This window comes from Narcine bancroftii, chromosome 6, assembly GCF_036971445.1.
Source record: "Narcine bancroftii isolate sNarBan1 chromosome 6, sNarBan1.hap1, whole genome shotgun sequence".
NCBI lineage: Eukaryota > Metazoa > Chordata > Chondrichthyes > Torpediniformes > Narcinidae > Narcine > Narcine bancroftii.
Genome location: NC_091474.1, coordinates 238,309,556 through 238,335,558, shown reverse-complemented (window position 1 = coordinate 238,335,558; position 26,003 = coordinate 238,309,556). Strand labels below are relative to the sequence as shown.

Genomic DNA, 26,003 nt, shown 5'->3' with positions numbered 1-26,003 from the left:
CTCCTCCATCTCATGAGGCTCCACTCATATCGTCATGTTGCACCCACACACTGACATTCTCTGATTGGTGGGTGCACGCATACAACAGTCAGAACCTTTCTCTCCACATTCACTATGGTATCAAATTAATACAGTTTATTTATAATGCATCACCACCACTCGCTTTGTCTGTTTCAATTATACGCCCATGAAGTATTTGGTCACACACAGCACTGAGTCCTGCTACAGCACTGCAATGAAACCAAAATCAATTCACCACCACACGTGCTATTATTGAGGCAATTGCATGGTCTCCGTCAATCTCTGGGAGTCTGCTTATTCTCACCTCGATCAACCTTATACCAGAAGAATGGCCACTTACTAATTTTAAAAATTCCGCAAAGAGATACCCACAAGAAATCTAAAATAGGAGCCTTCCCTTCAAATTCTAAGGTGTGGTGATGACCTACAAATCGTTTTTGGTGTCCAGGTTTTGATGGGGGCACGAAAAGTTCTGAGACCCTCGTGGAAACCTTTCTGCCGTCTGTCTGTGCGACTGTCCAGACTTCCCCGTTTAACCGGTTTCTTTGTCTGCTCTTGCTTCCAGGATGAATTGGATCTCACTGACAGGAACCGAGATGCAATGTTTGCACTGCCAGCGGAGAAGAAATGGCAGATTTACTGCAGCAAGAAGAAGGTAGGGAGCGGGAAGGTGGTCGAAGGGATGTGGCTAGCCTGGAATTGTTAGGAACCAAGCCCGATACCTGGAATGGCAGGAATGACTTATGAGGAAAGATCGCGCAAATTGGGATTGCACTCGCTGGAGTTTAGAAGATTGAGAGGGGATCTCATAGAGACCTATAAAATTCTGGCAGGACTGGACAGAATGGATGAATGATGGGAAAATCCAGAACCCGGGGCCATGGTTTGAGGATAATAGGCAAACCATTTAGGACCGAGATGAGGAGGAATTTCTTGACCCAGAGGGTGGTGAATCTGTGGAATTCATTGCCACAGAGGGCAGTAGAGGCAGGTTCATTAAATATATTTAAGAGGGAATTAGATCTATTTCTTCAGGATAAGGGTATTAAAGGTTACGGAGAGAAGGCGGGGACGAGGTACTGAACTTTAAGATCAGCCATGATCTCGTTGAATGGCTCGAAGGGTCGAATGACCTACTCCTGCTCCTATCTTCTGTGTTTCTATGGTAAAATGATGAACCTCACATGACCGGAGACGCAAGTGACTGGAAAGGCGTGAAACAGGAACAAAAAAGAACCCAATCTGCTGGAGGAACTCAGCAGGTCAATCGTCATCAGTGGTTGGAGGGAAGAATTCATCAACGTTTCAGGCCGCAACCATTCTGATGGAAGATTTGATGGTCGATCAGGTCTGATCGGTCTCGAAACATCGACCATTCATTGACTCCCACTGATGCTGCTCGACCTACTGAGTTCCTTTACCGGGGGTGGGGGGGGGGGCATTTCAGCCCAAGAGTATGTGGCACCCAATGAACGTACACGCCCAGTATGTACTCATGGGCAAAAATGTCCTGTTAACATGCTGTATGTCTACATTAAAAGGTTGCCCATCCCTGAGGCAGATTGTTGAACCTTACAGTGTCACTCTTAAGATCCCTATTTCTGTAGCTTTGATCAGATCAGCTGCTATTTTTTTGTCATGCATAAAAAAGAAAAGTCATATTGAACGAAACTGCCCTTATTCTGCCATGAGGCAGACGGACTCACCCGGCATTACTGGCGCCCCTGAGAGTCAGAGAAAGAGAAGCAAACGACAGTCCCTTCAGAGTCATTGGGTGTCCGTGGATTCGCCTCTAGCACCCCTGCGGACCCTGTTCAGTTCAAACCATCGGCAACCCAAGCACAGATCCAAACCTCTGACGCAATACTTCAGCACTCCGGGGGCCCTTCTTGTCCTCAGCACCCTTTCAAATCCCGGTTCCGATACCTGATTCTCATAAGCCAGTCTCCAGCAGCCCGCACCCTGGCGTGAGTCTTGTGACCTCTTCGGCAACATCCCGCAGACTGTGTGGGCTCCTTGTGTCCTTCAGCCTCTCACTGGTCCGCCACCGTGGTCACCGTCCTTGCGGGTCATTTCCTCTGCTTCACCTTTTCAATGGTGGGATGGGGGGGTGTGGTTGTGAGAGTTCTCCCCCTTACTGGTGCCTTGTGCCAGTCCATTGTTCACCTGAAGTGGCCACTGCCGAACACAGGAGCCGCCATCTTGGGCCTCGATCTCTTGGTTGGAGGGTTTCAGAGAAAACACTGTTGGCTCCTTTAAAGCCAGAGCTGACGGCAGTCAGACTCGGTGATAGGGCCCTTTTAGGGGAGTGCTGTGTTTCCGCTCCCTTCTCCCGGGTCAGCCGCTCTGACACCAGCACCATTTTTTTTATTGGGCTGGATCATTATTCCAGTGGTTAAATCTTTGGACTAATAATCCAAGCGGTTTGAATCCTGCTACAGCAGGATAAATCATTGGATTAAAACGTCTGAAGATAAAGATAAAATTCTGTTGGACTTGTATAGTAACTCAACGATTCTTCAATGTCCTTTCGGGAACAGACAGGTGCTTTTATCTGCTGTCTCAGTCTAACTTATTTAACCATGGCTCAGATCAATCAAGTTGCTCTCATCAAAATAAGCAAGTCTACCAGGTTAAGGCATAAATTTGTCATCACTGAAGATCTTTGGATAGAGTGAATGAGGAGAAGCTATGTAATCTGGGATGGAGGCCAATTTATTCTACACCCCTTTGAAGATGTGGAGGAAACAGAATTTACGATGAGAGTATACGGCATCTTCTCATTATTAAAAACAAGATAATTTTGCAGAAGGTGGAGGATAGTCCCGTAACATTTGTATTACAGCCATCCCAGTCACTGACAGCGGCAGAGTCAATAGGCTTGACGGACAAGTGAGTTATCCAATCATCATCATTCTGGCGGGGAACAGCAATATGAGACACACAAGAGGAAGGGAGTGATTGTACTGGAGGGAGGGCACAAGAGGAGGCTGTGCTCTGCGAACAAGCAGTTCAGTTATGAGGTGAGAATGGATCGACTCTTAGAGTTTTGCATCACGGAGATGGGCCCATCGGCCCAACGTATCTGTGCCGGCCAAACTAGTTCTGTGAAAGTGGACGCATGTACAGTTCCAAATGTCTCCTTTCTTTGTTGTTGCTTTGCAAAGCGCAAAAACTCTATTACAGCAAGAAGCAATGACTCATGCATCTAGTTTCACGACAATGGAATTTGCCACGTGGCTCACAAGTTGTATATTTATGTAGACAAACTACCAGTTTTTCCAGATCATTTGAACAGACTTTCCACATTAGTACATGTTTTCTTAGAATTCGTGGCCATTACCCCCTGTTTTAATAGTCTTTTACCATCTTTGCCAAATATGTAGCCATTCTTCTTCACCATCAGCTTTAGCCTTGCTGAATCATCGACCTATACAATGGGATGCTCTCTGCTTTTCAGCTTTTGTCACTATCTGAGACTCATGTTCTCAGTTCCATTTGCCTGGGGTAGGCTGGGATCGTTTTCCTTGGAGTGGAGGAGGCTGAGAGAGGGCCTGAATGAAGTGCACAAAATTATGAGAGGCAGACAGGGTAGAGAGCGGGAAACTTTTCCCAGTGACGCGTGTAAAAATCTCCAGGCCTCGAGGGGATTTGAAAAAAAAATTCTGCTCATTAGTGGTTGGAATTCATAAGCCACTGCCAGAGAGTGTGGTGAAGGCAGATTCTCTCACTGCACTTAAGAAGTGCCTAGGAGAACCTGCAAGGTGCACATGGCTGCAGACCCAATAAATGGGATTGTCATGGATGGGTAATTGGTGATTGGCACGGACAAGATGGGTAGAAGGGTCTGCTTCCGTGTTCTATGAATCCTCTCATTCTTCCCCAGCCTATCCCAAAGGCTTTACCGCTTGGCTCTGCTCCTCTGCTTCTGCACCCAGACGTCCGTGGAGAATTTACATATAAGGGCAAGCTGCTACTATGTTCATTGATCTCAGATTTCAGATTTATTGTCAGAGTACATACATGACATCACATACAACCCTGAGATTCATTTCTCCTTCGGGTGTGGCAGAATTACCACTAATTGGTAGTGCAAAAAATAAACTGTACACAGCGTAAAACAAGTAAACAAACAATACTGTAAACAGATAACAAGTGTAAACAAATTGACTGTGCCATACAGAGAGATCAAAAAGAAAATCAATGAAGTGCACAAGTATGAGTCCTTAAATGAGTCTCTGATTGAGTTTGTCGTTGAGGAGTCTGTTGGTGAAGGGGGAGCAGCTGTTCCTGAACCTGGTGGTACGAGTCTTGTGGCACCGACACCTCTTTCCTGAAGGCAGAAAGAAAGAACAAACCGTGTGCTGGGTGATGAGGGTCTTTTTTGATGGTTGGTGCTGCTCTCCGATGCCAGTGCTCCTTGTGGGGAGGGTTTTGCCTGTGATGTCCTGGGCTGTGCCCACTGCCTTTTGGAGGGCTTTGGTGTTTCCATACCATACCTCTGGAAGAAAGGTGAACAAGACCCAAGGCTGCCCAGTTCCCAGCACATCAAACTGCCCTGGGGTTAAAGCCAAACTATCAGCTACTTCCCGACATTCCTCGTCTCATCCCATCCACGCGAATGTTCAGCAAAATCAAAACATAGTAATTTTTAAAAATTGTTCGGAAAGAAATGGAGCTGATAAAACATGACAAAACGGTCGCCAAGACACGATATAGGATCGCTACCATATGTCAAACCTTCCACAACATCTGTAACCATTTCAGAATCTTGGCATTTCAGAACAGGATAGAGGAAGGTGTTTTCTTAATGAGAATATCGCGAACACCACGTCCAACCATCGTCTCCAACCTAATGGTATAAAATAAGCAGGCAATATATTTAAACGTGTTGCCATTAATATTTATTTAAATTTCTTGGCCTGGGATCTGTAAGGCCTCTGTCCCTGGGGCAGGAGAATATGTGTTTTGTTAAACAAATATAAAACTGCAGCTGTATGGCTTCGAATTGGCATCAGGTCCGGCTTCTAGCTGCCGGTCTCTCTTTCAGGATTTAGTCTTCTGAGAACTTGCCATCAAGCAAGTCCCTGGCCCAGGTTCTCCCATTACAGCAGAGGGTCGTGCACAGAGCTGGCAAACTTTGAAATGGAGAGGGAGAAGGATCTTGGGGTTCATGCAATGGAAACGGAGTTACTGGCCGCTCTGAGGGGTGGAGCGAAAGGAAGGAGCTAAAGGCTTTGCTTTCGCTATGTTAATTGCAGAGGCCTGCAACATGGAAACAGAGCCCTTGGCCCAACTGTTTTGACCATTTAATAATAGAACACACAACATTGTGCCGACCGACCTATGGAAATTTATTCCATAACAATATAATCCTCCCCTACCTCACACCCATAACCCTCTATTTTTCTTGCATCCATGTGTCTGTCTAGGAGACTTATAAATGGCTCTATCACCACCACCCCAGCAATGGATTCCAGGCACCAAATACTCTCTGAGTTAAAAGCTAACCTCTTTTTCTTTTTTAAACCATATTTATTAATCCGATAGAGAGAAATATGACATGTATATATTGTTTAGATATTAATTCTATGGCATTTATATAACACATTACAGAACATGAGTCACAAACCAATGATACATTGTCTTAGATAATTCTCAAAAAAAGTTATCTCTCCTTATGAGAATATCACCTCATATTCCAATATTGAGATATACATTGTGATCATCGAAATAGCCTCTTCTAGTTATAAAAGAAATAAAAAATAAGAACAAAAGAAGGAAAAACCGCCATACTAATCTAACCCCTCCCATTAAACACGGTCACCACCACATGATCTGTAAAGAATCAAACATTGGGTCTTGGACATCGGATAGAAAACCCCCCCAGAGCACTCCCTGCCTAAGTCATTGAATTATGATCATGGGCCCCATATCTTGTCAAATTCATCCTTGATCTTTTTTAACATTAGATCTAATTTTCTCTAAACTCAAACAAGACATAACATCCTGTAACCACTGCATAGGAGTTCGTCCTATCTGCTGTCTTCCCATCTTGTGTCAATGAAGTAAAAGCTACTATTCTTTTTTGTTGAATTCCTAGAAATCCTCTCTTCTAGAGAATAACCAAACAAGGCAATAAAAGGACATAAAAGCTTACCTTTGAATTCTACAGCACAGAAAGCAGGCTGTTCGGCCCTTCTAGTTTGTGCCAAGCATTGTTTGGCTAGTCCCAATAACCTGCTCCCATTCCATAACCCTCCAGACCTCTCCCATCCATCTATCTATCCAGTTTATTCTTAAAACTCGAGATCAAGTCCGCATCCACCACATCAGATGGCGGCTCACTCTACACTTCTACCACTCTCTGACTCTCTGAGTGAAGACATCTGACATCTCCCCTAAACGTTCCTCCATTCACCTCTGGTACTCTCTATTGTCAACCCAGGGAAAAGGTGTTGGCTGCCTGCTCTATCAAAGCCTGTCATATCTAAAATACCTCTTATTAGGTCGCCACTCATCCTCCGTCGCTCCAAAGTCCGAGCTCTGCCCACCTTGCAAGGCTTTTCATCATCCACGGACTTGTTGTTTAATTTAATTTAATTTAGACATACAACACGGTTACAGGCACTTGCCGAATCAACCCATAACTCCGCATGCATTTTGATGGGTGGGAGGAAACCGGAGCGCCCAGATAAAATCCATGCAGACATGGAGAGAAGGTGCAAGCTCCTTACAGATGGAACCCGGGTCGCTGGCACTGACATAGCTTAGCTAACCGTGATGTTTGGTGGTCTGTCCGGATTTGGTGGCCCCAAGTACTAGTTTCCATATTGTGCGACCTTTATCAGCTAGCTCACCGACTTTGAACAGTGGCCTTCCCACATTTGGGATCTAGACTTTCATGTTAAGGCTCTTCACCTTCCAACCAAATAGATATTTGTAATTTGGCTGTCAGATATACGAAGCTTCCTTTTATCTTCTGGGAAACAACAAAGCCCTTCCTTGGGTGATTGGCGTGAACCCATCACGGACTCATCTCTTTTGCAGCCCACTGGGCTTTATTACATTTGACCCCAGCAAGGGTTAGTGAGGTAGGGTGGGCAGTCCATTGAAAGGAAGAGCGCGTCTCTGAAAGCTGGAATACATCCCCCCATCCCTGGCTGAGAGAGTGTTGGACCAATGTTATCATGGTGCATGTGATGAAGGTCCTGTGGTAGATGCACAGAATATCAGGTCGGCCGCACTTAGATTGTTCCAGAAATGGAACTTCAATTCAGATTCTAGATTTATTATTGGAGATCATACATGACATCACATATAACCTTGAGATTCCTGCGGGCGAGTCAGAAAATAAAGAAGTGTAAACAAACTGACTGTGCAATACCGAGAGGAAAAAATTTAATAAGGTGCAAAAGTAAGAATCCTTAAATGAGTCCCTGATTGAGTTTGTCGTTGAGGTATCAGATGGTGGAGGGGTAGCAGCTGTTCCTGAACCTGCTGGTGTGAGTCTTGTGGCACCTGCACCTCTTTCCTGATGGACGCAGCGAGAACAGAGCGCGTGCTGAGTGGTGTGGATCCTCGGAGTTTGCTGCTGCCCTCCGATGGCAGCGTTCCTCGCAGATGGGCTCAATGGTGTGGAGGGGTTTGCCTGGGATGTCCTGAGCTGTCTCCACTACCTTTTTCAGGGCTTTATGCTCTGAGATATTGGTGCACCCATACCAGACTGTATCAGGACACTGTAGAAATTTGGCAGAGTTTCTTGTGTCTTACCAGACCTCTGCAAACTCCTGAGGAAGTTGAGGCACTGACATGCTTTCTTCATAATGCCATTAGTGTGTTAGGTCCAGGAAAGATTCTCTGAGACAGTAACTCCCAAGAGCTTAAATGTGCTCACCCTCTCCACCTCTGATTCCCCCCATGTTCACTGGATCGTGCACCTCTTGTTTTCCCTTCCTGAAGTCAACAATCAACTCATTGGTTTTGGTGACATTGAGTATGAAGTTGATGGTGGTGAACCATTCAGCCGAATTTTCAATCTGGATATGTGGAGCTGCCTCAGTTGGGAGGCAAATTTGCCAGAGGGAAAGTTGCAGTAAATGTCATGACCCTTCGGAGCATTGGTGACTGGAGAGATCTTGGGGTGCAAGCCCATATCTCTCTGAAGGGGTAGCATGCTTCTCTTCAGTGCGGTACTGAGTACAAATGTGAGGAAGCATGCAGTTCTGATCACCAGGGAGGATGTGGAGGCTTTGCAGAGGGTCCAGAGGAGGTTGACCCATTTATTGCCTGGATGGAGAACAGGAGCTATAAGGCAATGCTGGACAAATTTGGGTTTTTTTCTCTGGGGTATTGGGACTGTTAAGTTTATTGTCATCTGATTGTACAAGTACAACCTGACAAAACAGCGATCTCCGGTCCTCGGTGCAAAACACATAGACACACAACCAGACATAACACGCATACAGACAAACAAACATGTGCAGGGTCAGTATTCAGATATACAAATAAAAAAATGAATACATGCTGTTTCATGAATAAGAGGGTCTTTGATGGTTAGTTGCTTTGGTCATTCAGCATTCCTCCTGCCCGTGGGAAGAAGCTGTTCCTCAGCCAAGTGGTGCTGGCTCCGGTACTCCGGAATCTCTTTCCTGATGGGAGTAGAGGAAAGATGCTGTGTGCAGGGTGGAAGGGGTCCTCAATGATTTGGCGCGCCCTCTTCAAACAATGATCCCAGTGGATCATGTGGAGGGAGACTCCAGTGATCCTTTCTGCCACTCTTATGGTCCTATGGATTGACCTCCGATGTGGTCGGAGGTGGGAAGGTGAGTGTGACTCTATCCTGGCAAGACTTGCATTGACTTTCCAGTCTTGTTTAAGCTGCTGAACCGAGTTATGAGTGCAGGATACCCCAGTGGAGCTTGAACCTGCTACTTTCAGGTCGAGGGGTCGGAATCCCAGCTCCCAACTGTTTCTTTAATGGCAGCCTCGTGGGTCCTTACCTTGGTCGATTCTCTTGAACTCGTGTCCTGACCCCTGTGGTCTCAGCTGCACTGTGCTAATGAGATCTAAGGTAAGACCGGGCGATTTCAATTACTTCTGCGTTTATGACATGGTTCATAAACCAGGGCCTTCGTCAGAAAATGGAGGGAAAGTGTGGCAAATGGTCACAGAGGGACAAGTGAGTTCAGTCACAAGCACTCTGTTCCTCACTGATCACTTAACAGCCAAAGTTTATTAGAGTCATTTGAGAGTCGTGGTAAAAGGCTCAGACTGACTGTATCTTTGTTTCCTATTTGGGCTTCCTGCCTCCCTGTCTTGTAAAGCTGCTTACTTAGTATCCTACTAAGCCATTCTTCACATACCAGCTGAGCTGGGAGCTGCAGGTGGTTCGAGTTAGGGTACAGGCTTCGGACATTCGTGAGAAGCAGAATGGGTGAGATAAGGCGGGGAGTGTTGGAACGGACAGGTCAGAAGGCGCAAACACCTGGACCAGGGTTTCGGCAGCAGACAGCTGAGGCACAGGAGGAGTCCGGCCGTGCGAGGGGAAGTCCATGCGCAGGAAAGTATCCCACGTACCCTTTGACAAAGGGTCACCGAGATGAAATGAGTCAGGAATGACGATTATTTATGCTGCATTTTTCAGGGGATGTTCCAAAGCTGCACACAATTGATGAACAGTGGTCGCTGTTCTGATGTAGAAGCACATTCTTAATTCTCTGCAAACACAGTTGTATTCTTTGTTGTCATGTTAACCGAAACTCAGCGAAAAAAATTAGTTTTAAGGGGCACAAGTTGCCACACTCCGGTTCCATTTAGGGTTTAAAAAACTCACAAGGAACTGCAAGGTAGAAACACGTTTAATCAGGGACAAGATCAATCTGGGGTCTCTGCACTTTCATACAAAAGGCAAATCAGACTCTGTACTCCCTATGGATGCTTTGTGACCTACTGAGCTTCTCTTGTGTATTACCTTCAATTGATATTCACAAATTAAATTCAACTGAGAGGTTCCCTTCTCCCTGGGTCACTGCACTCTGAGGCATTGCAGACCATTCATATTATTGGTCCAAAGCTCTTGCCTTTATATAGCATCAGGCCTCTTGAAAGCATCTTTCACGTAGCAAGTGGCTTTGCAGGGTACTGTACGCAGCTGGACCCCACAGGCAGGAGCAGCTCATCTGTTGTTGCCGGCGTGGTTCACTTTCCCTTCTTGAATCTCATTGAAAGCTCATTGTGAAAAGGCACCATATGGTGTGGCGGTGAGCCACGGAGAGCAGCAAGATCCCTGGCTCGGCACAGAGTTTGTTGATTTAGTCTCCAAGCTCGAGCAGAAAAAGTGTCAAGGCTTGAAAATGCCCATTAAGTGCTGTTGAAATGTGTGATAACTCCATGATTTGGAGAGGTGTAGATGAATTGTATGTGAGTGTGTGTCATGTATACATGAGAGAGAGAGAGAGAGAGAGAGAGAGAGAGAGAGAAAGAGAGAGAGAGAGAGTGGGTGTGTGTGTGATGTATATATGAGTGTGTGTGTGTGTGTGTGTGTGTGTGTGTGTGTGTGCGCACCATGTATACGAGAATGTGAGTGTGTGATGTATACATGAGTGTGTGTGTGATGTATACATAAGAGTGTGTGTGTGTGTGTGGTGTGTGATGTAAACATGATAGAGTATGTGTGTGTGTGTGTGTGTGTGTGTGTGTGTGATGTATACATGAGTGTGTGTGTGCGTGTGCGCGCCATGTATATGAGAGTGTGAGTGTGTGATGTATACATGAGAGTGTGTATTTGTGTATGGGTGGTGTGTTCTGCATATATGGAACAAACTGGCAGCCAAAGTGATAGAGGTAGATAAAATTACATAACTTAATAGACATTTGAACAGGTATGTGGATAGGAAAGGTTTAGAGGGATATGGGAGCTAAATGAAAAGTTTCAAACTGAAATGTCGACAAATCTTTTTCTTCCACCAATGCTGCTCGATCTACTGAGTTCCTTCAGTAGATTTTTCTTTTGCTCTAGATTTCAGCATCTAGATCCTCTGTAAACATGTGGGATGAGCTCAGATGAGCAACTTGGTCGGCATGGAGGAGTTGGGCCAAATTGTCTACACGCTGTACATCTCCCCCGATTCTATGCTATCTCCATCTGCAGAGAATTGGGCCTTTACATACATTGGGCACGTGGGTGTGTTTGTTTCTCTATACACGTGTATACTCACATCAGGCTGTGGACTGCTGGAGATTGGCTGAAGGAGAACCGGCTATTGGAGCCAGGATGGAGAGGGTGCCGAGGGCGAGAGGGGCTCCCGAGTGGCCTTGGGCGCTGAGGGCTTCCTGATCGTGTTGAAGGTCTGGATCTGAGCTCGGGTTGCCAATGGTTTGGACTGAAATCTGTGCAGCTGCTGAAGCTACAGGAGCACTGAAGGCGAATTTATAGATACTCAGTGACTCTGAAGAGACTCTCTTTTGCTTCTCTCACTCTGTAAGGGGGGCAGGGCAATTCATGCAGCTGGCAAATCTTTACCTGCCCTCATTTAACTGGCTCCATGATCTCATGGCGTCTAGAATTTAGACATACAGCACGGTAACAGGCCATTTTGGCCCACGAGTCCATGTTGCCCAATTTACATCCAATGAACTTACATCTCAGGAGGGAGGAAATGGAAAAACCCACATAGATGCAGGGAGAATGTACAAACTCCTTACAGACAGCGCAAGATAAGAACCCCAGTCCCGATTGCTGGTGCTATAAAGGCATTACACTAACCGCTATGAAGCAGGGAACCCCCTAAGTGACGTGGCCTAGATCCACCTTGCAATGCTGAGTGGAAGGAAATGAATCACACACCAGATTCTTCTCCAACACCCTGAACCACACCCGAGACTTTGTTAAATATCACCTCAAACATCGAATAACTTTGGAGGGAGAAGAAAACACATTCAGGTTAGTTTTTACATAAGAATGTGCGCTTAGAATTTGTCATTGGGCCATGTTATAATTTAGATCCACCTTAAAAGAATTGATGCAGAAGAGATCCATGACAATGTTCCCAGAACAGGTAGGCTTGATTACAAGGAGAGGCTGGATAGACTGAGACTTTTCTCCCTGTGTCGGAAGCTGAGAGGTTTATGAGGCCTGAATAATAGTCGTGGTCTTGTTCCCAGGGTATGCGACAATCTAAAATCAGAGGTATTAGGTTTAAAGTGAGAGCAGAAAGATCTAAAGGGGTCATGAGATGCACCTTCTTCACACGGAGGGTGTATGGAATGAGCTGCGGGGAAGGTGGTAGAGGTGGGCCCAATTGGAATATTTGAAAAGCTTCTTGGCAGGTTCTTGGATAGGAAAAGGTTAGAGGGGGAAAGGAACTGAGTGCAGGTAACTAGGATGAACTTGGTCAGCATGGTCAAGTTGGGCTAGAAGGTCTGTTTACGTGCTGTACAATCTGATGACTCCAGCTCCTACTCATTGCGCCTCTGTGAGATCCTACAAATCGGGTGGGCTCTCTGCCAGCATCCGAATGAAGCCAGGGCCACCAGGTTGGGGGAAAAAGCCCAGAAATGCTGGAGGAACTCAGCCGGTCTTGCAGCGTCTATAGGAGGCTGAAGTGGGGCTCAGGGCCAAAACATCGGCTATCTATCTTCACCTGCAATTGGATGCTGCAAGACTGGCTGAGTTCCTTCAGCATTTCTGTGTTCCGACTACAATCACCGGTCTTGCAGACTTTCGCGTTTCCCATCGGGATTGAGGCAGAAATCCTCACGATCAGCTCCCCTCCACCAGGCATGTTGTGTGGATTGCAATATTCCCTCTTCCCCACCCAGCCTTGTATCACATAGGTGATGATGTAATGGTTAAATGATCTTAGAAATGCTGAGATCTGAGTTCAAATCCCATCACAGCGGCTGTGGAATTTAAATACAGTTAATAAAATAGTCTAAAAAGAAAGCATAATATTCACAAAACCTCTCGATTGTCATAAAAATCCACCTGGCTCACTTAATGTTCTTCAAGGGTAGGAAATCTGCCATTTTCCCTTGGGTTGGCATGTATGCGAGTCCAGACCTCAGCAGTGGGGCTGGCTGTGTAACAGCTGAGCCAGCTTAGTGCAATGAGAGGCTGACAGTAAAGCCTGACGTTGCCTGTGTTTGCCTGCACCTTGCCAAAAGAGCTAAGCCACCCAGGCTGAGAGGTGCTGTGGCGCCGGGGATCACTGCAAGTGCGTCTGGAGGAAAAGATCAGCTACCCGGAATGCCCAGGGGTGCAGCCAGTCGAGCCGCTGACTCACAGCTTTGGTGGCCCTGGTTTGATCCTCGACCCAGGTGCTCCCTGCATGGAGTTTACGCATTTTACATAGGACATAGAATGCTACAGCACAGGCCCTTCAGCCCGCGATGTTGTGCCGACACATATATTCCTTTCAAAAAAAAATACTGAACCCTCCCTACCCCGTAACCCTCTATTTTTCTTCCATCCATGTGCCCGTCTAAGAGTCTCGTAAATGCCCCTAATGTTTCAGCCTCCACCACCACCCCTGACAAGGCATTTCAGGCACCCACAACTCTCTGTGTAAAGAACCTACCCCATATGTCTCCCCAAAACTTCCCTCCCTTCACTTTGTAGAGATGTCCCTTGGTTACTCCTGCCCTGGGATAAAGGCGCTGGAAGTCCACCCTATCTATGCCTCTCAGAATCTTGTAGATCTCTATTAATTCTCCTCTCATCACTCCATAGAGAAAAGTCCCAGCTCTGCTAAACTTGCCTTGTACTTATTTTCTAAACCAGGCAACACCCTGACAAATCTCCCCTGCACCCTCTCCATAGCTTCCACATCCTTCCTATAATGAGTGCACTGTGTGGATCTTGCCCCACCCCACCTCGGAGTGATCCAGATCCCTCCAACATCACAAAGAGATGTGGGTTGCCAGGTTAATAGTCCATTGTGGGATTGGCCCTGGTGTCCATATGAGTACTTTGGATCTCGGGGTCGGGGGTGGGGGGGTGGGGGGGAACCATTGATGAGAACATGAGGGAAAATAAAATGGTCTTAGCTGGGATTAATGCAAAAGTGTGTTGCGGATTCCACGGTGTACCTAACTCCGCTTCACTCTTCATGACTCTACGAGGAGTTCATCGTCAATCAACCATCAAGCAATGACGAACTTTCAATCCTACAGTCCCAAATTCCACTGCGCTGGACCATAACGTAAAGCACTCTGCTACATTGCACCATAATGGTATGCCCATTAAGATTCTAGCCTTTACTCAAGTCAAGTCAAGTTTATTCTCGTTTAATTGTACAAGTACAACCTGACGAAACTCCATTCGCCGGTCCTCGGTGCAAAACACACGGACACACAAACAGATATAACACACATACAGAAAGCAGTACGAATGCAGCCCAAGCACTTTATCTATAAAAGTACATAAATAAATATTGTTTTGTACAAATGAAGGACGCGGATGGTCAGTGTGAGCAGTTCCTTTGGTGGATCAGCATTCTCACTGCCCGTGGAAAGAAGCTGTTCCTCAGGCTGGTGGTGCTGGGTCTGATCCTCCCGTATCTCTTCTCTGACGGGAGCAGCTGAAAGATGCTGTGTGTAGAATGGAAGGGGGTCCACAATGATTTGGCACGCCCCCCTTTAGGCAGTAGGTCATGTCGACGGGGAGAGGGAGACTCCAGAGATCCTCTGCCACTCTTATGGTCCTGTGTGGATTGACCTCCGATCCATTTCCCTGCAGCCACTGTACCACTTTCTGATGCAGCCAGCCAGGGCGCTCTCGATAGAGCTCCTGCAGAAGGTTGACAGTAAGGTGGCTGGTAGCCTTGCCCGCTTCAGTCTTCTCAGGAAGTGCAGTCGCTGTTGCGTCTTCCTGACAAGTGAAGAGATGTTGAGTGTCCACGACAGGACACTAGTTAAATGAGCTCCAAGGAACTTGGTGGCTCCACTCTCTACCACAGAGTTGTTGATGTGTAGTGGAGGGCGGTCGTTCCTGATCCTTCTGAAGTCCACGATCATCTCCTTCAACTTGTCCATGTCGAGACTCAGGTTGTTACGCTCGCACCATTTCACGAGATTTTCCACCTCTTCTCTATCGAGTGACTCATTATTGTGGCTGATGAGGCCGACAACTCCCTGCTATTCGATGACACTCTCTGCGATGTAAAGTTCAAGGAAGCTGGAGTTTGGCACTTGTATTGGTTGTAATCCATGTCTTAATTGCAAACCTTTCTTTCCTCTCCAGGAACAGGATGATCCCAATAAGCAGGCCACCAGCTGGCCTGATTACTACATTGACCGGATCAACTCCATGGCTGCAGTAAGTGAATCACACAGTGCTGTCAACATTCTGTGAATGCTTTGATTGACTTCCTCTTTAATCTTTGCCTGACCGTCTTTATCATTTTTTTGGATCTGAGAAATACAAGCCCTTCTACCCACAAAGTTGTGCCAAACATGTCCCCATCTTAGAAATCACTAGGCTTACCCATAGCCTTCTAAGCTCCATGCACCTATCCAAAAGTCTCTTAAAAGACCCTATTGTATCTGCCTTGACCCTCCTTGCTGGCAGCCCATTCCACGCACCCACCACTCTCTGCATAAAAAACGTACCCCTGACATCTCCTCTGTACCTACTCCCTAGCACTTGCGTCCTCTTGTGGCACCCATTTCAACCCTAGGAAAAAGCCTCTGACTGTCCGTTTGATCAATGCCTCTCATCATCTTAAGCATTTCTCATCCTACGTCACTCCAAAGAGAAAAAGCCGAGTTCACTCCACCGTGCTGGCTTATCCACAGTGAATTACCCATTCTTAACTGCCCTTGAGATGTTGATGATCAGTCTGCTTTGCCCTGTTGGGGGAAGGTGTGGTTGGAGAGGGAGTGACAGGAACAGGACCCAGTTACGAGAGGGGAATGGCAATGATTCATCTTCCTCCACCTGAACCCTTTGTTTTTCTTAAAATGTAAAAACACACAGCGCTGGACAAAATTAGCAGGTCAAACAGTGTACGTTGTGTAGCAAAGATAAAGGTATCTAAAACAGGAATGCAGTGTTGACGGAACCCAGCGGAGCACAGGTCCGACACCTCATCGCTCCGGATGGTCCACCCCACCCCCAGCTGAGCGCTATTCTGGACATATAAGCTGCCTGTTTCTTCCTTGACCAATCACCCTCCATTTCTCGTCCTACCGTTCGCTCTCAATTATACAATGGAAAATGCAACATGGCTGCCACCAAGGCCAGACCTCGTGAGACCTCCTTGTTGCCGTTTTTGGTGAGCTCTGGCACCTAAAAAATTAACACTGCACTCTACCCCCCACCCCCACCAACATTTCGAGGATGAGCCCTTCATACCTTGATGAAGGGCTCAATCCCAAAATGTTCCTTACGTAATTTTGTCTTTGCTACATGAAGTACGCTGTTCAATCAGTCGAGTTTCTCCAACTTTTAATTCAACCACGGTGTCTGCAGCCTCTCCTTTTTTACTTCCCTTTGTTTCTCTTGCAGCTCCCTCTCCCTCCGTCTGGCACCTGTCAATCAACTGCCTCGGCCCGTCACCCTTCACCACTCCCTGGTTCACCGATCTTCTGCTGGCCCCCCAATCTGATCCTTTGCACCATGTCCTCATCAAACTGGGCATCTCCCCCTCTGCTGCATCCCCGTTTCGATGAAAGGTTTCAGCCTGAAGCGTCGACTTTTCTTTTTCTGCCGCTCATCTGGCTAAGTTCCTCCAGCCGATTGTGTTGTCTTCCACCCCAAGATTGTCGCCGAGTGGAATCTGCAGGCGATGTTGTTTCCCTGCGCTTGCTACCCTTGACCTCTTATTGGTGTTGGGACCTCCCGAATTTTTGGGAAGGGCCGTCAGATAAAAATCAGGACCACTCCTGATTCCCAGCTCTTTTCAACAGAGCTCTCAGATAGGCTAGCAATGTTAGCATCGCGGTTCACACAACGCTAGCAACCTGGTCTGAATCCGGCGATGTCTGCAAGAAGTTTGTACGTTCTCTCCATGTCCTCCAGGACTCCTGGTTTCTTCCCACCCTCCAGAAATGTATGGGGTTTGTAGGTTAATTGATTATATTTGGATGGCAAGGATTTGTGGGCCAGAAGGGTCTGTTACCGTGCTGTATCTCTAAATGTTTAAAAAAATTAAATTAGACCCCACCAATCCTTAACAATCCATCCCACTACCCATGAACCACCTGTTCAGTGGTATAGAATGACCTGCAGACTCCTCTACCTCCATTCAGTTACATTTCATGATGGGGAAATGAGCGGGGCAGTTATAGAGCAGTTGGAGTTAGTGGAGGAAACTGGAGTACTGGGGGAACATGCAAACTCCACTCAGAGGTCAGAGTTGAACCCATACTTCTTAAAGTGACAGATCCGCTGACGGAGACTTTAAAGAAAGATGACCACTCTTCCCATCAACCTTCTGCCTTACTAGAACCATAAAACACTGCAGCACAGAAGAAGGGCCTTCAGCCCATCAAGACCGTGTCGAACTATTGTTCTGACCACTCCCATTGACCTGCACCAGGACCCTTGCCCTCCATGCCCCTCCTATCCATGTACCTGTCCAAATTTTTATATCATTAAGAAATCAAGCCCATGCTTACAACTCCAGCTGGTACCTCGAAAATAAGTTCACCCAATATTCCCTTTACTCACCCAGGGAGGCATTGTGTAGGCACAGTGTGTGGAAATTGAATAAATTCCTTTACTGATCTTAATCTTCCAAATTTTGAGGAATAGCAAAGCCTTGGGCTGCGGCAAAATGTCCCAAAGGGTCTTGACACAACAGATTTTTCCTCATGTAGGACAATAAAAGCTCAATGTTCGGAAATGGGGAGTCCTCCATTTAAGATCAAGTGAGCTTTTTTTTTCTCCCAGCTGGTAATAAACCTTTGAGACTCTTCCTGTACATTGATTGTCTTCATTAGATGGGATGTCAGAGCCCGTGATGGGCCTGGCTTTCTTTGTCACCTTCTGCAGCACTCGATTTTCTAAACTGGGCCTTGACGCAGGCAGTCAGTACCCTTTCCGCAGTTGTGGGTAACCCAGGATGACCCGCAGGTAACCCGGGGTGATCCGATCCCCTTGAAATGCAATCACACTGCAGTGGCTCTCAGGGCCTGCAGTGCCAGGAAGAGCACCCAATCTGTTCACACAAGGCGTGAGGATCTGTATGTATGGTTCAGAGCAGCCATTCACAATATATTTCTTTTGGCTACAGCCCTCTTTGGATTCTGCTCAAAGTTTGTGGGCCCCTTCCTTGTGAAGCAGTCAAGTTTAGTTGGTTTCATCCGTACTTCTCTCCTACCGATGACATAAAAATCATAAAATATATTCACATGACATGAGGTGAAAAGAAAACAAGGCTTTCACTTAAATCTACTGTGGCCCCTGGTGGGGGGTGGGGGGGGTGTGGGGTGCTGTAGGGCCTTTGTTGAGAATGGCTGGTTCAGAGGGAAGATGTTTACGCTGAGAATGATCACAGCGGTTACAGCTTTTGTTTCTTTTGCAGATGCAAACGGTATTTGCTTTTGATGAGGAGGAGATGGAAATGAGGAACACGGTTGTCGAGGGCCTTAAAACAGCTTTGAGGACACAGCCAATGAGGTACTGTTTCAGGAGGAGACATACTTGTCCGTTTTGCAATCAGTTTCTGCTGCTTAGAACAGGGATAGCCAACCTTCTGATTTTTAATCTTTAATTTAGACATACAGCACGGTAACAGGCCATTTCAGGCCATGTGCGTGTACCAGGAGTGTAGGTTAATTGGGCGCCACGGACACATAGGCCAAAATGGCCTGTTACTGTGCTGTATGTCTAAATTAAAGATTAAAAATTAAAAGGTTGCCTACCCCTGGCTTAGAAACTATCCCATGTTCCAGAATCACATCAACTCTTCCTTGTTAGACCCCAGCGTTCTCCATGCCTGACGAAAACATAAAGTACATTGTTTAACCTACTGAGTTGGCTCCCGCATTGTGTTTTCACTTCACGCACGGAGTCTGCAGACTTCTGCATTTTATAGACCACACAATTTTCATGTACGTTTAAGTATATTGCCACGAGTACTGAAGTACAGTGACAGTTGTTTTGTGAGCAATCCAGCTGGTCGACACATACACCATACAGCGATACAAATGCAAGTCCAGGGTTACCGAGAGAGATCAGTGGGAGAAAAATAAGGATGGTCGATGTTTCAGGCCAGGAATGAGAGTGTAGAGGAGAGAGAGCTGGTGTAATGAGTTAGGGCCAAAGGGGGAATTGGTGGACCAGGGAGAGATGAAAGATGATGGACAGAGGACAGTCTGATGAAGGGTTCCAACAATGGGACAACTCCCACTGATGCAGCTTGACCCATTGAGTTGCTCCAGCAGATCATTTCCTTGCTCCAGATTTCCAATGTCTGCAATCTCTGTTGCGCATGCAGAGTGGGATCATTTAGAAGGGAGAAAAGATAACGCTCCTCGACCAGTGTGAGGTTTGTTCAGGAGACTGACCTCTTGGAAGCGATGGAGTCTCATCATCAGGCTCCTTGCCCTTCAGTGTGGGCGACCATGTCCCTCCATCCAGCACGGTCTCTGGCCCTCCGAATTGTAGTTTTTGCCTCCCCTGCTTCTCCCCATGTTGTTAATCCCTCTATCATTTTCATTCTCCGTCTGCCTTTTTACTTCCAGCTTTCCAGTTGTAATAAATGTTCCAATGCATGTCTTTGCATGATGTGTCCAAAGAATTTTAATTGCTGTTTTCTGATTCTTTTAAGTAGTGTCCGTTATCTACTTTGTAGAACTTCTCCATTTGTTATCCTGTCCGTATATGATATGCACGGTGTTTTTCTGAGAAACCACATCTCTGCTGCATTGATTCTTTTTCCCATTGCATTTGTGATGGTCCTTGACTCAATCCCAATACAATCCTACAGTTTGGACTATCGAGTTTCTTTGGTATTACCATGACTTCAGTTTTCTTTTGATCAAAGTTAGGCCGAGTCTTTCACTCTTGTGTTGATTAGATAATAATTTACGTCACTGTTTGCTATCAGTACCGTATCTTCTGCATAGCAGAGGCTGCTGGTATTCTGTCCTCCTGTACGTATTCCAGGTAGGTCTTGTATGGTCATCATGATGTTTTCACCAGTCTGGTGATAGAACACAACCCTGCCTGACTCCTTGCTGATATTCACCAATCTCATTGTCTATCTGGAATCCAAATCTGGAGTCTAAATCTCTTTTAATGTTAAACCTGCCTCTACTATTTCCTCTGGCAGCTCGTTCCATAAGCCCACCACCTTCTGTGTGAAAAAGGTGTCCTAAATGTCCCATTTAAATCTTTACGTCCTTTTAAGCCCACCTGAGGTGCACTGCTGGCACTCTCCATCTCCCCCCTCACCCACCCGAGGCGTGCTGCTGGCTCTCTCCATCTCCCCCCTCGCCCGCCTGAGTCGCGCTGCCATCTCTCCCCACCCTCCCCCTCTCGCCCATCCGTGTCGCACTGCCGTCTCTCCCCACCCTCGCCACCCCAGTCGTGCTGCCTTGTCTCTCCCTCTCCCCACACCGCCCACCCCTCTACCAGCGCCAAGAGAACGGCCCCCATCTTGGTTCCCCCGCGCTGGCACAGGTACAGTGGTTTCACCTGCTGCGTGAGGGATTATGGGTAGCGATAACGGCCTTTGAGGCACTGCCGGCAGGCCAACTGAAAGCTCCACAACTCTGAACAGGTGTCAGTATAGGTTATTCGGAGGCACTTATAAAGTTGTGGAACGCGACGGGATACACGGGAGTTAAGCAAGGGTCACATCGGGTCATGTTTGGCGCCAAACTCCATCTTTGATGAGCAGATGTCAACTATCGAAAAAAGTGCCGGTTTTTGGAGGTTGCTGGTTTTCAGAATTCCGGATAAAAGGTTAGGCACTTGTACCTCTATGAGGTTATTACTCATCTCCTATACTTCAGCGAGAAGAGTTCCAACTTCCTTATCCTTTGAATTCAAACCCAACAGTCCCAGTGATATTCTTGTGAATAATTTCTTCCTCCTCTCTATCTTAATGTCATCTTGCCTATCGTTGGGTGAAAAGAGCTGTGCTTAATACTCCAGGTCTAGACCCACCAGTGTCTTGGACAGTTGTAACATGACGTACCTATCTTGTTCTAACACCCTCCTTGAACCTAGACCTTTAATTTATTTTTAACAGATATACAGCATGGTAACAGGCCGTTTCGGCCTACGAATCCGTGCCACCCAATTTACACCTAATTAACCTACTCCCCTGGTACGTTTCGAACGTGGGAGGAAACCGGAGCCCCTGGGGAAAACCCACGCAGACATGGGGAGAATGTACTAACTCCTTACAGACAGCATGGGATTCGAACCCCAATCCCAATCGCTGGCTCTGTAAAAGCTTTGCGCTAGCTGCTATGCCTTAAAATCTGTGCATTTTGTTTCTTGAACTATCCATTATTTCTTCTTTAAAATGGCCCATACTATTTTCTCTCTCTCTCTTTCTCCCTCTCCCTCTCACATTTTCCCACTCTCGTATTCCATCTCTCATTTTCCCTTCCCTCTTTCTCTCTCCCTTTCTCTCACTATGACCTCCTCTGTCTGTCCCTGCTATCTGTCTGTCAGTCTCTCTCTCTCTCTCTCTCTCTCTCTCTCTCTCTCTCTCTCTCTCTCTCTCTTTTTCATCAGCCTGAGCAAGTGTTATGCCAGGGGGAGCTTAAGGTGACTGGGGTCTTTCAAACGATAAAAATTAAAAACAGCACCATGTTGAGTCAACACTATCCAGTTACTGCAGCTCTCCTGCATAATTAGGCATGGCAAGGTTTCGGCTTCACTGCTGTTCAAGCTGGCAGCTGCCGTACTTTTGTTTATTCAGTTCCAATTAAGATCAGTGGAAGCAGGATGAGAATTAAAAAGTTGTTTCCATTTCTGTGTGAGGTTTTCACTTTAAGACAGAGAAGTCGTTTAATGCTGAAAGTTAATCTCCTCCATCCTTCCGTTTTCACTTAACGGCGGGAGGAACACCACCCTTTCCCAATGTCGGACTAGGGCTCTTGAAATCCATCCGAGTCTTCACACAGTGCAGGGACCATAGCGCACTGCACCCTCACCTCCTGCAGGCATGGCAGCAGCCGACTGTGTTTGTTGATGGTCTCCTGGGGAATGGTAGCATTGCGCTTAAGCACTTGGGGGTGGCACGGTTAGCGTAGCAGTCGATGCAAAGCTGTGACGGTGCCAGCGACCGGGGTTTGAATATGGCACTGTCTGTAAGGAATTTGTACTTTCTGCCCATATGGATCTCCCCCAGGTGCTCCAGTTTCCTCAAAACATATGGAGGGTTGTAAGTCAATTAGGTGCCATTGGACAGGACATGCTCGAGGGCCGAAAGGGCCTGTTACCATGCTGTATGTCCAAATTTAAACTTACATGAATTCAAACTCCAACATGGCAACCAGGGAATCTTAGTTTGGTTTATTCAGCGCACTTCATTCTAAATCAACCATCCTCAACAGGGGCCAAACAGGACCACCGCTCCCCCTCCCCCACCCCTGGGGCCACAGCACCTTTAAGGAGGGGCCACGGACTGAACTCATAATTTTTTAAGTGTTTTTTTTTACGTTGTCAGTCGGAGGGAAGTACAGAGGAAACTAACTAAACTGGACTGGACTGCTTCACAGGGGAGGGAGTCCATAAACTTGGAGAAGTGTCCTAAGTGGGGCATCGCCAAAACAGAGGCAGGTCTAAAGTACCTAATGTTAGAGTCAAGGAGCTGTGCAATATGAAAACAGATTCTCAGGCCCAACTCAACCATGCCAACCCAGTTGTCTACCTTGGAGAAGGGCTCAGGCCCGGAACGTCGGTTATATATTTATACCTTCTACGGACACTGCAAGACGTGCCGACTTCTTCCAGCATTTCCGTGTTTTTACCACAATTGCAGTGTCTGCAGACTTCTGTGTTTCACTGTCTACCAGTAGATATCTGGAAAATAGCGACTATGGCAAGCACTGAAATTGCGCCCCAGTCCAAACAGTTGGACACCCATCCTTTAGATAACTTTACCATAATATCAGCTCAAAAATACAGTCAATTCCTACAGTTACTCCCACCCCCGGAGCTCTAGTTTCTTCCTACATCCTGAAGATGTGCATCCTTCTAAATTACTCCTTTGAATCATTCCTCTCTCCCCGTAAACCTATGCCCTCTCACGTTAGATGCGCCCTAGCCTGTGAGGTCACCCCAAGGCCTTCTTCTCTCTGGGGTAAACACTCACAGCCATGACTTTCTCCCTTTCTAACTCAAGACCTCCAGTCTAGGAAAAATTCCTGTGAATCTTTTCCACACCCTCTCTATATGGTGTGGCGACTAGGATTATGTGGGATAACAAGAAATACATTCACAGAGAACAAAGAACATTAAAGCACAGTGCAGGCCCTTCAGTCCACAATATTGTACCAACCTATATTAATCTACTCTACCATCAGTCTAACCCAGTGGTTCCCAATCTTTTTCTTTCCACTCACATAGCACTTTAAGTATTCCCTCTGCCATCAGTGCTCTGTGATTAGTAAGGGATCGCTTAAGGTGGGATGTCGGTGGAAAGAAAAAGTTTGAAAATCACTGTTTTAATCGCTGTTAATAGACTCGTCATGTGCCTGGTTTCATAACTCCAAAGGAAATGGGCCAATGACAATTTTTCTCAAGCAAAATATTTCAGTAGCAATTGGGTCTAGAGCAGTGATTCTCAGCTTTCCTTTCCCACTCACCTTAAGCAATCCCTTACTAAGCACCGATGGCATAGGGATTACTTAGCATGGGATGCGAGTGGAAAACAAAAAGGTGAGAACCCCTGCCGTGGATGAAGTGAAAACACAATGCTGGAGAAACTCAGCAGGTCTCACAACATCTACCAATATATCGGGCCTGAGTTCTTCCATCAAGGTATGAGCACAAGGCAGGCAGGCGACTGAATAAAATGGTGGGGGGGAGGGGGGAAAGAGAGCGGGTGGAGAAGAAGAGAGGAGGAGGAAGGGGGCGCAGAGAAGAGCACAGGCTAATAGATAAGAAGTCATAGGTGGGAGGGAAGAAGAGAATGAAACTGCTGAGAAGTGAAAGAGGGCGAGGGAAGCGGGCTGATAGGAGAGGGAAGGGAAGAGAGTGGGGAGCTGGAGTAAAGGAGACCGAGGGATAGGGAAAAAAGCGGGGGGGGGGGCGGGTTAAGGGAAAGAGAAGTCAATATTAATGTCATTTTTAGACTGTAAGGCAGAGAGACAAGTGGAAAGAGTATGGTGGCAAATCTTTTTTTTGAAATATTTTTAATTTTCCATTATTAAACCAAGAGAACACATCGTTGAATGTTTCAGAGCATCTCAGTATCTTCCAACAATCTACTTTTATATGATCTTTCTCCCTCCCCCATTCCCATCCACCCCCCGCCCCCCACCCACAGAGAGAGAAGGAAACGTAGAGATACCAAGAGAGAAAGGAAAAGAGAAAGAGAAAGACAAAAGAGAGAGGCTGGGTGTGGCGTTGGCACTTCCTGTGTGTATCCATAGAAGCTGTGGAGACACCCCTTATAGAAGCTATTTTTCTTGATCCATCAGTTGGTGAATCTCTATAAGACTTTTTGTCGGGGTGTGGCTACAGCCATGCTCCTATAAGTCTTTTTGTCGGGGGGTGGCTACACTCGTGTTCCGTGTACTTCAGATACGGCTGCCTTATTTTAACAAAGGTGCTGTGTCGGTTTCTTAGATTAAATGTATTTTTTTTTTCCATGGGTATACAGCGATGTATCTCAGTAATCCACTTGCTGATACAAAGAGGTGAGTTGGACTTCCAGGTCACCGCCACACATTTTTTTTGCTATGGACAAAGAGATAAATACGAATTGTATTTGGAATTTGGTTAATTTGTAGCTTATGCCCATAAGGTTCCTGAGCAGCTACAACGCTGGATCTGGCGGGAAGATTACCTTCGTTATTCGGATTAGTATGTCGGCCAAATCCTCTGCCAAAATGGGGCTACTTTTGCGCAGGACCAGGCTGCATGAGCAAATGTTCCCTGCTCCACTCCACATTTCTGGCCCTTCTGGTTTTGCCTTGTGGGTTTTTTTTTGTGTGGTGTGAGGCAGATCTGGGGCAGAAAGTTGGATGGGACCTGTTTGTATCTGGTGGCAAATCTTTTGAACTCCTCCTCAAAGGGGGTGGGGGGGGGGAAGATCAGGGTCTCTGATTATTTTCAAAGCAACTTCTTCACAATCAAGGGGTAAAAGATGAAAGGAATGCAAACTTCATTGTGTTGTTAAATGGCAGAGCATTCTTGAGGGGCTAAATGACCTGAGAAAATTCATACCCCATTGTCCAGCTTCCCTGCAGCACTGGATCACTGCATCCCCTCTGATGGCTGATCTGATCTTAGTCTCCGCTTTCCCACCTGATCTCCGTAAGGTCCATCAACCCGCCTCTCCCCACCTGAAATAGGGACATGAATGTAATATTTTCACCTGACAGGCTGATCTATCTTTGCAAACATTGGGACTTTTCCAACTCCGACCGTGGAATATTTCAAACCAACACGTTAAACAAAATCTGCAGATGTTGGGGTCGAATGCAACACACAAACACGCCGGAGGAACTCATAGAGTCCGTAGGAAGTAAAGAGTAATTAACATTTTACACCCAGGCCCTTCGTTGGGTATCTTGGTGGGCAACCTTTCAATTTTTAATTTAGATATACAGCACAGTAACAGGCCATTTCAGCCCACAAGTACATACAGGGGGTGTAGTTAATTGGGCGGCACGGGCTCGTGGGCCGAAATGGCCAGTTACCGTGGTATATGTCTAAATTAAAAATTAAAAGCTTGGCCATCCTTGTAAGGCTTAACCTTTACTTCCCATGGATGCTAGACAACCTGCTGAGTTTCTCCAGCATGTTCACATGTGATTGATCAGACTAATTGGTTTATAACCAT

The 26,003-nt window shown here is 46.5% G+C and overlaps 1 protein-coding gene across 1 annotated transcript in view; it reads left to right on the top strand.

The window, feature by feature from the left end:
• Nucleotides 1–26,003, top strand: part of daam2 (dishevelled associated activator of morphogenesis 2) — a 188,727-nt gene that overhangs the window by 18,835 nt on the left and 143,889 nt on the right. The window contains exons 2-4 of the mRNA XM_069887752.1: nucleotides 587–676; nucleotides 15,266–15,340; nucleotides 18,552–18,646. Coding sequence (XP_069743853.1) covers nucleotides 587–676; nucleotides 15,266–15,340; nucleotides 18,552–18,646 — 260 coding nt within the window. The remainder of the gene's footprint in view (nucleotides 1–586; nucleotides 677–15,265; nucleotides 15,341–18,551; nucleotides 18,647–26,003) is intronic.